General features: G+C 38.3%; 1 protein-coding gene across 1 annotated transcript in view; it reads left to right on the forward strand.

The window, feature by feature from the left end:
* The window catches only part of DCDC1 (doublecortin domain containing 1), a 421814-nt gene that overhangs the window by 86450 nt on the left and 320086 nt on the right, over positions 1 to 15278 (forward strand). The window contains 1 exon segment of the mRNA XM_043516908.1: positions 10719 to 10885. Coding sequence (XP_043372843.1) covers positions 10719 to 10885 — 167 coding nt within the window.

Genomic DNA, 15278 nt, shown 5'->3' on the forward strand with positions numbered 1-15278 from the left:
ATAAAGTGTATTGGAAAACTACCAAAATGTCCCCTGCAAATGGACCCTATTCAGAATCAGTAAGCGTATGATGAGTGAAGTGGTTTTGAATATCGCCTTTAGATTCCATGCTGTTACAAGGCCAGCCCCAAACATGGCAACTCTTATTTCTACACACAGTACCTCTTCACTCTCAATTTAACCCAAAAATCTGATGAACCCATTAATCCATACTTGATTTCATGGAACAAGGAGTAGATATAGTTACAAATGATCAATCACAAGCCGTGAACCAAAGCAGCAAGGCATTAACAATTCACACCATTTCGGTCCACTTGCTCAAGCAGAAGATGTGCCAGCATATTTAATGCACAGCTACATCATTCAGTTTAAGAAAAGACATGACTCATGCTGCATTTTAGAAACTAAGGGTACTTCATAGTTTTCATGCCTACTAACCATTGAGTTTCAGAATGGAATGCACCCATATCTAAACAATTAACATAACCAGTTATGCAGTAACAGTCACAGAGAGACAAGTTCATAAATTATATTTTACTCAGTTTAAAATAAAGAATAACCTACAAACTGTTTTCCCCTAATAAAGCCAAGTTCTATAAGATTGTTTTGTACAAATCAACATCTTGTTCAGCAGTATGGTAACAGTGTAGACCCCACAGGCATATGCCGTCAATTTAATGGGATCACTGAAAAAGCAAAGCAGCTGTGAAAGATTGCTTTAAGTACAGCAATCGTGTGCTTGTCATTCTGTTCAATGGTGGAAAAATCCAAATTCGGATAGGCATCAGTATTTAAGAAAATGACTGCTAAAACATCTCTCATAAGTACCTTAAGGACAATAAGATTTGACATATAGCATGTAAACAAAAATACACAGCAGCTGTTAGATTAGTTTTGTTTGAGTAAAAATACAGTGACATAATTTAAGCAACATAGCAAACTGTGTGCTCTCCATCATTCAGTCTCCCTCTATAGACCATGCTTTTGGATACTGTATGCCAGTTGCTTTGGGACTCAGCTGTATAACTGTTACTAAAAATAGGGGGGAAATGCAGTCAAGCACATGTGTGCATTAGCACCAACTCAACTCAAACTGCACACACACACACTCTGCAAAATATACTGTTTGGCTCTTTTGTGAAAGTCTTTGTTTGTATCTGAGGAGCTGCATGGTGAATTTTTCCTCTCCATATTTCAGTCACAGTTAAAGCTTTTTTTCTAACAGTTTTAAAAAAAATCTAATGATGAGATAATTCTTATTGTTCTGCTACCGTTACTTGTGGCAAAATTAAAAAATGATTGTAGTATTATACGATATACCCTAAAATAATTGGCCCTGGAATACAGTACAGAATTAGGTCGACGTAAGGCAGCTAACCCTGTAAGTGTCTACAATAAAATGCAACTCCCACCAATGTAACTCGCCCACTATACCATCTTAATAGCTCCACCTCCACAGGATGCATAGTGCTTACGTTGATGTAGTTAGTGTCAGTGTAGACACTGCGTTACTTACATTGACGGTTGCTGCCTTTGAGAAGCCATCCCACAATGCCCCACACTGACAGTTAAATTGATGCAAGTGCTCCTGGTGAAGACACGCACTGCCGACACAAGGAGTGCAGTGTGGACATGCAAAAGCAGTTTAATTACCATAGTGGCTATAAGTTGATGTTACTTAGGTTGACTCAACATTGTAGTATAGACTTGCCCTATCAGAAAAATCTGGCAATAAAACTGAGATATCTACACTAATTGAGAACTCCTGGAGTTCTCAGTTCTTCATTTAGGGGGGAAAAAGTCCAGCACCAGATGTCTGTTTCCCCATTCTCTGGCAAAAATGCTGTCTATTGTGTGTTGGTATCCTATTTTTTCCAGATTTCATCTTGTTCCATTACTCTATTTCATCATCATCTGCACTACCACCTCTTGCAGCATGTTTAAAAAAAATACACCAAGAACTAAGAAATAAGCCACTTTTGCCTCATATCAGTCACACTGGAAGGCTTTCACTTTACATTCCATGATTATGTTATTATCTTTATTGACTTTAAGTTCCTGGTTTTTAGAGGTAATATGTTTTTAGTCTGTTTTCGTAGAATCAGTGCAAAAGTACTATCTTCTTCAAGAAGTTCACCTTCTGTCCAGACATGTCAAACCCGTGAAAAAAACGCAGAAATTGGGCTTGTTTTTGGCTTAATTGGCTTGTGAGTTGCTTCTTGGCTAGTTTTTGGCTTGTATCCTGTTGCTTGTTGCAGCTTGTTGCTTTTTTTAAACAGCTCCCGGCAAGCAGGGGCAAGCCGGGGCAAATGGGGGGAGAGAGTCAGGGGTGCACATAGAGGGTTGGGGTTCTTAGGGATTGGCTTGTTTTGGCCTTGTTTTGAAATGGGATTAGCTTGATTTTTGGCTTATTGTGAAAGTCGGGGTGCTTATTTACTGCGTGAAAGTTGGCAACTGTGCTTCTGTCATATGATATAACTCATCCCACCAGGTCAGTAAGGGACAGATTTTACTTCTAATATTTCTTAACACTTAAAAAAGTATTTAACCTAGTGACCTTAGTGAAGGAGCAAAATAGTTTCTTCTTCTGTTCACTTTCTCCTTCCCCCTGGCTGAAGATCTGGGGAGTAATATTGCCACATAGGTGAGGTACAGCAGCAGTGGAATGATTAGAAAAGAAAGTACATAGTTATGTGCTAATGCTTTCTTCTTAAAGTTCTGCATATAGCATGCTTGGAAAAGTTTAAAGAGAGATGAAAGGGGAAGGGATTTAAAAATTTAAAATTTAAAAATTTAAAAGTCCCTTTAAAAATCCTTTTCAACCCCCACACTGTATTTTTTACATAAATTATCTTCCTTCCCGTAAGCACTAATTTCCTTCTTGGTTCATTTCATTTTCTAAACACGATATTCCATTTGTCTCATTTTATCATTCACTCTCAAGCATTCAAAATATCTCACAGAGTGGCTCTAAATCTGACACTTGTTCATCATGCCCACGTGTATCTGTACCTCCGAATTAGCTGATTCATATTCTTTCCAGGGGCTGGCCTTTGTCTTCCTTTACCAAGATGAACACACAGTCATTGAGTTTCATGATCCATAAAGAAAGATCGTACTTAAAGGTTAACATTTGAACTGGGATTATTAGTGTTCTCTTGATTTTAATAAGTGCCCTGCTTCCAGTAGAGAGAATTTGGAATATTGAAGCAGGGCACTTATTAAAATCAAGAGAACAGATTAGATTAGATTGAATAGATTATACAGCACTTCAGAAAAGGTTCTAAAATCTCTGGTAAATTTGCTTGAATGCTCTGTTTGCTTCATTTTGCAGCCTGTGGTCTGCACAGAGCTCTTAATTCCATAGAAATGTATGAAAGTTCAATATTAATTTCTACTGCTCTTCAGGAGGTCAGTGGTTCAGACCTTCTTCTTCACTGTATTTTACATAATGCACCGAGGAGGATAGAAATCCTTAGAACTGTATCAAGAAGAAATAGTTTTCAGTGTGTGGCCACTCATGAAAGAATGTCTTACAGCTCTGTGTCTAGGTGACTCAGACAATCAATTATAACGATGTCAATTACCAGAACTGAGATCAACAAAAGTGACAGCACGACACTTTAAGTGGGGGAATGTTGTCTGGGCTTGCCAAAGGAAGGTATCAGTGCTTTATGGCGGGTGGGGTGGCGTGGGAAGGAGGTCAGAACTGCTTCAAAAAGGTGGGTGGTGGTCAGTTTTGTGGTGCTGACTCGCCAACAGGGGATATGAGGTGCAGAAGGCTTAAAAGGTGCAAGCCTTGCGTGTGGGAAGTCCCTTCTCCATGCAGCAGGCAAGGCAGCACCCACCCTTCCTCCCCAAGAGGTGTGAATATCAGATTTGGTTAGGATCTGCTGTGGACACTGCATTAGTCGCTCCTTTTTATGGGGGCTGGGAAGCAATTTTCCTCTCACCACTGGTGAAGTGGAGTGAGTTTTTTTCACCTTTCCCACAGTGGGTGTCAGGGTGGACCTTTTCTGGTGAGGAGAAAAGATGGTTAGGCTATATGTCGCAACTTATTTTGTAAGTGTGAGGCACATGTCCAGTGCAGGTACTCCATAGGGAAGGCATCCAGTGACCAAATTGATGGCCTGATAAAGGACTTAAAAGGAGGTGCTGGTTAAAGGAACGGACTGGGGTGAGTGTGTTGGGGACTCCTATGATTGGTACGGCAAGGAGCCAATCCCCCTTTCTTATAGCCCACCTTAACCCTCCTACGAGGGGGGGGACCTGGATGGAAAATGGGGGACTGGTAGAAGCTCCACGTAGTTATTTGAATAAACTTGGAGTTGCATACACTGTACATTTTTATCTGCTGGGTAGTCCCAGACATCAAATAATAAAATTGCAGCCTGATTAAATCCATATCAAGTGTCTCCTTTCCTCCTTTTGTATAGCTAGACAATGTATGTTATGTCATACCATTTTTGAAAGGATCTTTGACCAGTGATGAATTTTTCAGCTATAAAGCTAACAATTCCTGATAGAACCTTCATAAACCAGAAGCTCAATAGCACCAATACTGATGATTCTAAAGAATTTTTATTTATTTGTTTGTTTTGATGTAGGTACAATCTTCTTCTGGCATATTCATAAAACACTTAATTGTTCCAAATTTCTTCCCCGCTTCCCATATAAACTATATTGCACAGAGATTTCTTTTTGTACTTTTATGGTTGCTCTTTAGTGCCGCTGGAACAGAGGAGTGGGCAGACTTTTTGGCCTGAGGGCTACATCGGGGTATGGAAATTGTTTGGCAGGCCATGAATGCTCACAAAATTGGGGATGGGGTACAGGAGGGGGTGAAGGCTCCAGCTGGGTGTGTGGCCAGACATGAGGAGTTCAGGGTGCAGGCTCCGGGTTGGGGTACAGTGGGGTGAGGGCTCTGGGATGGGGATGGGGAAACAGACATCTGGTAATGGACCTTTTTGGGGGTGTAAGTGGAGGCTCCAGGCTGGGACTGAGGGGTTCGGAGGGCAGGAGGAGGATCAGGACTGGGACAGGGATACAGGGGAGGGGTGTGAGGGTTCCTCCTGGGGAAGCTGGCTCTGGGGTGGGGCCAGGGATGAGGAGTTTGGGATGCAGGAGGGCGCTCTAGGTTGGGACCAATGAGTTTGGAGGGCGGGAGGGGAATCAGAGCTGGGGTAGGCTATTGGGGCATAGGAGAGGGGTAAGGGCTCTGGCTGGGGATGCAGGCTCTGGGTTGGGGCTGGGGAAGAGGGGCTTGGGGTACAAGAGGGGGCTCTAGGCTGGGAGTGAGGGATTCAGAGGGCGGGAGGGGGATCAGGGCTGGCAGGGGATTGGGGCACAGGGCGTGGATGAGGGGTGCAGGCTCAAGGCGGCGCTTACAACTAGCAGTTCCCAGAAGCATGTCCCCACTCCGGCTCCAAGGTGTGGCCAGGTGGCTCTGCACGCTGTTCTGTTTGCAGATGCCACCCCTGCAGCTCTCATTGGCTGGGAATCACAGCCAATGGGAGCTGAGGGAGCAGCGCCTGCAGGTGGGATGGCATCTAGAGCTGCCTGGCCACGCCTCTGCGTACTACCTAGGAACCAGAAGGGGTCAAGCCAGAAGGGGGTCATGCCCGCTGCTTCCTGGGAGCTGTGTGGAGTTGGGCAAGCCCCCAACCCCACTCCCCAGCTGGAGCGCCGTAACAGGGCAAAATCCTCACCCTGCTCCCCAGCGGGAGTTGAGGGCTGGATAAAATGGTCTGACGGGCCAGATGTGTTTGCCCACCCCTGCTCTGGAATATTTTCTTTTATTTCAGTAGAGAAATAAATAAAGTTATTACTTTTAAAACATGGAAAAATACATGCTTGTATAAGGATGAAAATCTAGAGAGAAAATAGTTAAAAAGTCAATCTTGGCCAGTTTGTAGTGTTGTTATAGCCATGTTGGTCCCAGGATATTAGAGAGAGAAGATGAATGCGGTAATATCTTTTACTGGATCAACTTCTGTTGGCGAAAGAGACAAGCTTTCAAGGTACACAGACCTGAAGAAGAGCTCCGTGTAGCTCAAAAGCTTGTTTCTTTTGCAAAAAGAATCTTGGCAAGGAATATCTGGTCAGAATAAATGTTTATGAAAATGAGTAATACAATTAGTACAGTATGTACTGTGTTTTTTATTTTGATATGAAATTATTGGGCCAGAATCTCAACTTGAGTAAATTGTTGCATCTCCATTGAAGCCAATAGAGCTTTGATAGTTTACGTGCTGATGAACTACCCTGTTTTGTTTTACTCTGCCCCTAATTTTCCAATTCTGTTGCACTACAGATTTTACATTGGTGATACAATATTTCATTGTAGAAGTTGTCCGGGGGGGAGCAGACATTTTTGACACATCGGAAAAGAATAGTGGAGGATTTTTGTTTTCAGGAAGATGTAGAAGGTGTTTTCGGAATTTAGTATCCAAGAATCAGGTGTTACCTTGGTACTGGGGGCTTCCTCATTCCAGCAATTTTTGATAGCTGCCAGCTACCCTACTACTGTCCCCTCAGTATCTACTACTACCTTCAATAGCGACGCATAAGCACATTAGTGCTATATTTCTGTTAAAGTTGTCAGCAGTGAAATAGTTAATATTTATAATGTTGTAATTAGCCTTCAGAGTTAACATCTAGTTGCAGTACACGAGGCATTTCACACACTCCTCTTACAGTTTGTCTGTTTGCGGACTCAGAAAAACAACATGGCATCAGTTTACATTCAGTTCAGATTTGGAATTTTTTTCTTTGTAACCACAGGGATGAAAGCATTGTGTGAAATTCTGGTCCTTTGAAGTCAATTTCAGAATTTCAGTGGGGCCAAGATTTAATCCTTAATGTTGTTTATAAATGAAAGCTTAGATTTTACCACACAATTCTGTGACAAATTCCACAGCAGCAGGAAAACACTTGTTTTATAAACTAAAAATTTAAATCGTCAGATATGTTATTACTTTTCAAAAATGAAATTTACTGTAAACATGCTGCTGTTTCAAGTACTCTTTTCGGCCATGTAGTAGCACCTCTTCCCCGTGGTCTATTACGCCACACTGCAACTGTGGCTGTACCTCTGTTTCCTTCTTATTTCCAACAACACTCCTACCTTCCCTCAGGGAGGCCCTGTAAAGTGTCAGTCTCTAATCCAAACAACATAAAATAATTTTCCACTCCTCCTGGGCTACCCTTCTGCCCCACTCACTCATAGAGTGCTCACCCTCCAGACTTCCTCCCTGCAGGCCTGGTTCCTGCCAGAGCTGCTGATCCTCAGGGCTTCTTCTCTGGTGCCCTTCCCCTAGTCTTATTCCCAGACTATCTCCAAGCCATTTCCTGGGGAGGTGTGTGGGGGGGGGGGAGGTGTTGACCTTTTCCTGGAGTAGCCACATGAGCCGCCTCCTCTCATGTTGCCCTTTCCCTTCCAGACCAATCACAGGAGACAGCCTCCCTTCTGTAGCTCCCCTCCCCAACTGAGTTCTCCCAGCCCTTTATGGAAATCACCCAACTCTTCCCCTATTGAGTCTGATAACTGAATTGAGCCACCTGGGTCCCAGCAAATCAGGATTAGTGGTGCGGTGACTGATCTGTCATAGGCGAGGATAAGCCCAGCTACTTTTAACAGCCGGCCAGCAAGCGAGCTTGTCACAGGCTATATCTCTTTTTATTAAACAGGGTCATATGACTCTGTTTTTTCAGAAATTCTGGGAAATCCTTGATTCCCTGGGAACATCTAATTTTTTATTTTTAGTTTTATTGAATTTTCACATTGGCTTTACATATTTATTTAAATTATTTGTATTTCCTCTGAGGTGTCTGGCAGCTAAATGTCAAGGAGATATACCCTACATTTTATACATATATAGAATAATTTTAAAATTTTTAAATACATTAATCCATAAGGTCTGGATTCAGGAAAGCACTTAATGTACATGTTTCACTTTAAGCATGTGTTTAGGCACTGTCCTAAGTAAGAATGCTGTTCTGCATTTGGACCCAAATATGTTTTATTAGGCACCCCTTTGATGAAATGCCTGACATAAAATCATATTGTTATTATTTTATTTATTATTATTTCTGTGGTGCCACTCAGAATGTTCTAGGAACTATACAAACACAAAATAAGACATGAGCCCTACCTCAAAGCGCTTACACTCTAAAAAACCAAAAAAGACAAAACAGATAGATTGAGGACAGGGGAAATGGGAACAACAAACAAGTGAAGTAGTGAATGACCACATCCTGATAAAGCAAATATGTTTATATATAAAATCATCATCATCTCCATGTGAGAAGGGCCAACTTCTGTTAGGGTCTCAACTTAAGTAAGTATTTGCCAGCTACCATAAGTCTAGTATGTGCGGGTATAATTATTACAGTATTATCCTTTAAGATGATCACTAGTTTTAAATGCAGGGACTGTGGACATAGGCCCTTCTCCACAGCATCAAGTTAAACTCTCTTGGGTGAAATCTTGCCCTATTTAGGTCAAAGGGAATATTGCCATTGATTGCAATAGAGTCAGGATGCTCTTTTTAATGCCTTTATGGTCCTGCAGATTTTTTCCCGTCTCTACTTTGCCTCATTTATCTTATAACATTGCCTCCCATTCTCTTGTCTTTGTCATTGATGCCAGTTTACACACACACAATGTGTGTATTATTTTTTAAATTAATAACTTTACATTTAAATATTATATTTTCTAAATTACCTTACAAGCCTGATGTTATAGGTCCTGGTTAAGCAAGGTGCTTAAGTATGTGCTTAACTTTAAGCCCATGAGTAGTCCCACTGATTTAAATGAAACTACTCATATATTTTAATTTATGCATGTGCTGATCTACCTTGCTGAATAGGGGCCATAGTTTCTTGTAGACATGATAGCAGAATTGGAACTTCAGGAGAGGTTTCATTAAGCAGATTGTAGTGGCCTTGCAGACCAGCTTGGGGCATTATGTGCATAGAATGAGGCATGGAAGTAGTAGGTCCAGAGATATTTGTTGAAGAAGCAGTCAAAAAGTATTTTGAGGCTTACGGTGTTGGAGAATGGAGAATTGCATGAATAGAGGATGCCTAAGATTAGTGACCAGATGATAAAACAATACTGTGAAACTGTTTAAGTCATATGACTTTGTCTCAGCCATGTGGCTTGTTTGGCAATCTAAGAGTATCATAAAAATGTATATTTTCTTTTAAAGTAACATACTCTATAAAAAAAATAAACAAACAACAATTCTATGGCTTTCTGTTTTTGCCCACATGATGTGCTGAGTACACTTAAAAATACATTTATTTTCAGAAAAGTAAATAATCTACCATATGCTCATCTAATTATTATTCTCTGCATCTAGTGTTAACTTAAGTCTGTGTTGTGTCCCCTACGTTTACTTTAAAGTGACCAACTACGTGGGAACTGTCTTCTGATAGTTTCTTTACTAAAGGCTCAGTTCAGCCAAAAATGATCACCAAAGAGGCTCTGCACGGTTTTGCAGTTGAGTTGAACAGCTTTTGAGTCCAATTGTGAGTCAATTTACAGAAAGTCATACTAGCCTCCTGGTCTGCATAAAATATGTGAAGTATCCAGTGATATGTACTCATTGTCTTTGTTGACTATGAATGCAGCCCTTCCTTAGTATTCATCTGCCTGTGAGGTTACTACAGACATATAATTATGTCACATATATATGCACAATGTGGTTTTGAAATGACCACAGACTGACTAGAGCTAAAACTAAGTATTTCCTTTTATTTGCATGTGTTCACAAGTGTGCTTTATATTTGTATTTATTTATTTGTCAATTTTCTTCCAGAACCTAGAGAGAGCAGAAATGTCTTTTATATTTTATATCCCTAAATAGTCAAGTGCCATGTTAGTTTACTATATATATAAGAAAGGTCTCTGTTATTTACACAGTTCAGTAAAATCCAAAATATCTGTCAAGTGCACGTGTCTAAATAAAGCCTGCAGCCAAAATGTGCTTGCCTTGTTTGTCACATATATTGGCATAAGGTCCCTGAAAATAGAATGTATTAAACCTTTTAGAATGGTTTTGCATTCCAAAAATAGCAAGAAAAATCTTGTAGAGTTATTGCCATGAGTCCATTTGTATACATCTTTTCATTTGATTTTTCCCCTCATTTTTTAAACAGCCACACTGAGCAGTTTTTTGTTTTGTTTTGTTTTTTTTGTTTAAAGTTGGTTGCTTAAGCAGTGGCAATGAAAAGGTTATTGTAAAATTGCTCATGAGCATGTTGATTATATTTTATGAATAACGTGAGGTATAATATGTTAGGTATATATAAGCTCCTCAACAGGAAACTATATATAGAAACAACATGGATCTTGCAGTTTTATCAGGACAATGCAAGTAGATTTCAGCAAGGTTGGTTCCAACTCATCTGTGATAAATGAGAAGATAAGGCAATCAGTGCACACCATGACACTCTGTACAGCTAGTTAGGCACACTTCAGAACTATTCAGGTGTGCTCACAAAGCTTGTGAGTCTTACATGGGGGGTGTCTCAATATAAATACATCCTTCATGGTGGCCACTAGTAATGCAGGAGTTGCTTTTCCAAGACTTAACCCAGGTCAGATATAAATAATAGATGTTAAGAGTTAGTTCTGATGTTGGAGCTGCATTTCAGGCTGTGTGTTTTCAGTTGGGTCAAAAGAATGTATTTTCCCTTTTTTTCTTGTATAGTTCCTCCGCTTGACAAATGCCTGCAAAATTCCATCACACCTTTGCATGGACCTGTTTGGGTCTCTAAGGGAGAAGGTTTCAGCCCCTCAGGAGCAAAGATGTATATCCATGGAGTTCTTTTGGCCTTACACCAACGATTAAAGTCTGCAAAAAACTATTGCAAACAGGTGAGTTTGTCCCACTCTTTAAAAGTCTGCTTCTTTTTTTGTTTTGTTTTCATTTTAAAATGCACTAGTTGTGTAAAGGCAATGATTGGCACTGTGTCATAAAGAAGTGAGATAAGTATTGCATGAGCTCCAGTGCCCGTTAGGGAAATGCTTCTCCTATATTCTCAAAGCCAACAATAATGGAGCTAATTGTATCTGTCTTTCGGTGTGGGATGTCATATGTCTCATCTTTTCTTGCTGCACACTGTGCATAACTGAGACATTCCTTATGTGGAAATCCTGTAAAGGCAATCATTTTGCATAGGAAAATTAAAAGCTTGTTCTGCACATTGAATATTAAAAATTGTCTCGTATTTCTTCACACAAGGCTAATCAAAGTAAAGGCCATAGTTGAAATATTTTTGAGTAAAAAATAGATAAACATAACTGGAGTTACATTCTCAAAAATAAAATGAACTTGCTATCTTTAGGATAGACAATAGGCTTTTATTGACAATTCATGCACAGTTAAATATATCAGAAATACATTTTTATTTGCATAAGTAACAGTAGATTATAGGATGTATTACTTGATTTGTTATAGTTTGACTATGAGACCTAGTTAGTATGTTTGCTTTATCTGCATATTTATATACTTGTGTAGTGATATGCAGATATACTTATGACTTTTTAGTCTAAAGATATTGTATTTTAATTAACTTGAATAAAAAATAGAATTTCTAGGCTTGTTAAGAATAACTAGGTCTGACATCTTTTGATTTATAAATATGAAAGTAATCAAATGTTTAAAAGTTAGTTGAATGATTTATGAAAATAGCAAGTATGCAGATTTGCCAGGAAAAGTAATAATTATACATTGAACCGCCATCTAGGAAACTCAGATTCAAAAGTGATCTGAGGCCCCAGAGTTAAGAATGAATGCATCAACCAGATTATGCTATCAGTCTGTGTGGAAAGGGAGAGGGGAGGTGGAAATGGGGTGTCAGTCTCACTGTTTATACAGCACCTCCTGCTGTCAGATCCATAAAGAGAAATGAGCATTGACTTTGGAAGAGACTGTTCCTATCTTGAGCTAATGGTGTCAACAACAAGAAATCCAGAAAATAGAAACAGGCAGAAAGGCTAAACATCGGCTTGTTGGATGACTCATTTTAGCAGAATAGTAAAAAAAAAAAAAAAATACAATGATCATGTTTAAATTTTCTATTGATGTTTCTCACCTATAAGATAATGCTGGCTCTTATGAATGGTACAGAAAAGCAAAATATTACAGTTCAGTGTCCTAACTGATAAGAAAATAATTACTGAATCTTTTTAGAAAATACACATGAAAATCTATCAAATATGATTCATTAAAATATTTAACAGTTATATTAATCTGCAAAATAAATTAACCCTCCACAAATGGTCAGCATTTTTGGGAGGGACTGAATTACAAAGTGGCCTATAATAAAAATGATGTGAAAGACTTACGTCGGTTGCTTTTTGTGCTCCTGTAAAGAAAATATAATGAATTTCCAGTAATTTAACTTAGATTAATCATTTCTCTGGTGTTGCCCGAAAGTATGGGTTTGAAAAGAGTTTAAATAGCAGAAAAATAACACTTTAATAAAAGTTTGAAACCACCTTTGAAAACAAATTCACCTGGATTCAGAAAGAACAATTTATTTATCTCTGTTATTTATCTCTGTTATTTTGAGATTTGTGTTATATTTGTGTTTTACGCTATCTTTTATTTAAATAAATAAAGAACAAATGAAGAAAAATTATGGAAAACCCCTTTGATCTGGTAATACTCTGCTGGGACAACCTGCTTTGTTGAAATAATGAGATTAAATAGCTCTTGGAAGTATTAGTAGCTCAATAGCAATATAATTCTGAGCCACTTTCACTAAAACGTAAGTAGTTTTAAATTTAAATTTCAGTCAACTTGTATTGTTATGCACCTACTGGATTACAAATAATACACATTGGTTGACCCAAAAGGCTGCACAGTGGACTGCCTATTATTAGCTTGTTGCTTCCTGCCCTATAGTATGCCATTAAAATTCTCAGTCCACAGGTCAAAAGGAGAAACTCTTATCATTCTCCTGTGCCCCCTGTATCACCTTTATGAGGAGATTTGATAGATTTTGAGTGCCATTCGTTAAGAATGATGTAGGGTGCAGTAAAGCAGTTAAAACCGAGGGGATATTTGACTCCATTTCCTAGCTTTATGTTAGTTATGTATCTTAACCTTGCTTATTTACTATATTATAATCAGATAAAACTAAGAGGATACTTGTGGCTGGAGAAGGGTTCAAATGTCTCTGAACTCAAGAGAAAAGAAAATAACACATCTGTACATCACAATAGCTTGTTGTTTGTTTTTCGTTTGTGTAGAGTCCCGAGTATTGTAGTTGTATTAAGTTGTAATGTCCTGTGGACTTCAGTAAAATCTTGAAATTTTATCAGCCTCAGAGAATGTGATTTCAAAATACACAACTTTCTAGATAAAAAATAAATACAATAACTATCCAGAACTACAGACAGCATTATTCTGTAATTAATTTTCACATGATGGAGTTGTAACTATAATGATATGTGACTTTAAAAATGCTCTCCCAGTTTGTCAAAAATCCTGAGATACTTAAATAGACCTAGCATTTAACATTTGTGTATTATATATGTAATATATATTTGTGTGTGTTTGTGTGTGTCTATATATGTTTTCAAATATCATGTATGGCTTCTGTAGCTTGTATTTAAAACATATATGTTCTTAAAACAGAGACATCTCCAAAATGAAATTGTTCAGAGCTATGCAAGAGCTTAAATTCATTAGTAACAATAAGAATCATATAAACATGTTAGTATGAAATGTAGGTAACACTTTCAACCATGGGGGCTGTACCATCTCATTAGCATTCTTGATATGTAGTTGTACTGTTGGTGGGGGTGTTGAAGCAGGAATGCCATTGTGCTGGGTTCCAATGTTTGGGGACAAACACTGCTGTGGAGAGAACGTGTGAAAAGGCCATAGTGCTGTCAGTGAATGAGGAAGGCTGTGCTTTCTGTATGCTTCAAGCAGGGAAGCTGTCATTCACAGGCCTAGCACAGCTAAACAGAGACCAAAACAGAAGACTGAAATACCTTTTAAAATGATATTAATGATTTTTAAACATTTTCTTCATTGACAATCACAAAATAAATCATCTATTGCTCTGTCAGTAAACAAACACAAAATATATTATGACAGAGAAACTGAAGAATAAGCTGAAGTGATGCCAAATTATGAGATTCCTGACGCTCCATTTGAAAATCACTAGTTGACCTAAAAAGCCCTAAAAGTATTGATGAGCATGTTTTATAACTTTACTCTGTGAGATTCTAGAAAAATACTTTTATAATACTTTATTCAGAAACTCACCTACAGTGCTGTATATTTCTATCATATGCTTAAAAAACTGTTAACAAAACTGCTGAGATTTCTTTATGTAGGTGTGGGGCAGCAGTGGGGGTGTGCGGGGATTGTTTATGCTGTGTCGTTCCTAAACTCATTCTCTCCGAAATTAGAGTGATAGAAATTAGTTATGTAAACCAATGCAAATTATGTTGCATTAAAAGTAATGAGTTCTTGTATGCAAAATACTGAAGGAAAAACAAGAGAGACTAAAAGAATAGAATGATCTTACCACCCACCATTTTAAATATGCTAGTATTGACAAGTGCTCCTATGGTTAAAAGTCTGTGAGCCTTTCTATAATACATCAGTGCTGGTATATAAATTATTAGTCCAGATGTAATTTTCTAGTATTTTATCTAATCAGATTTACAATTTTTGATTCTGAGCTGCACTAACAGCCCCCATAATTCTTGTGGTTTCAACCACTTTGTTGTATAGAGCTATAAAACAGTACTAAATTTAAACAAAAATATTGCAACTATAAGAAGAGAACTAACACTACATTTTAATTTTTTTAAAAACAACATTTAATTTGAAACTACTTACTTAGATATTGGAACCTAAAGTTCTCTATTGTGCATGCATTCTAGCTACCTTTCATAACTCTCCTTGATTATATTCAGTAATAGACATTCATAGTATGACTACTAGACAAGTTTTCACTGACTTCAGTGTGGCTTTGTATCCTAAAATATCAGTTGCAGTGGCTTTAATTACTTCATAACGGATCCACAGGACCAGGACTTTTCCATTATAAATGTCACATAAATCAGCTGTTATGGGGAAATCTTTTTCCTGGGATTTTTTGTTGGAGGAAACTGATGCATTAATACTATTTTTGTTTACTATTTTTTGTGTAATCCACGTATTTTGCATATAATTTTATGCACACATCACCACACAATTCTGTCAAAAGTTTACACTTTAAAATATACTCTGCACTTCAGT

The sequence above is a fragment of the Dermochelys coriacea genome, chromosome 6 (genome assembly GCF_009764565.3).
Source record: "Dermochelys coriacea isolate rDerCor1 chromosome 6, rDerCor1.pri.v4, whole genome shotgun sequence".
Lineage (NCBI taxonomy): Eukaryota > Metazoa > Chordata > Testudines > Dermochelyidae > Dermochelys > Dermochelys coriacea.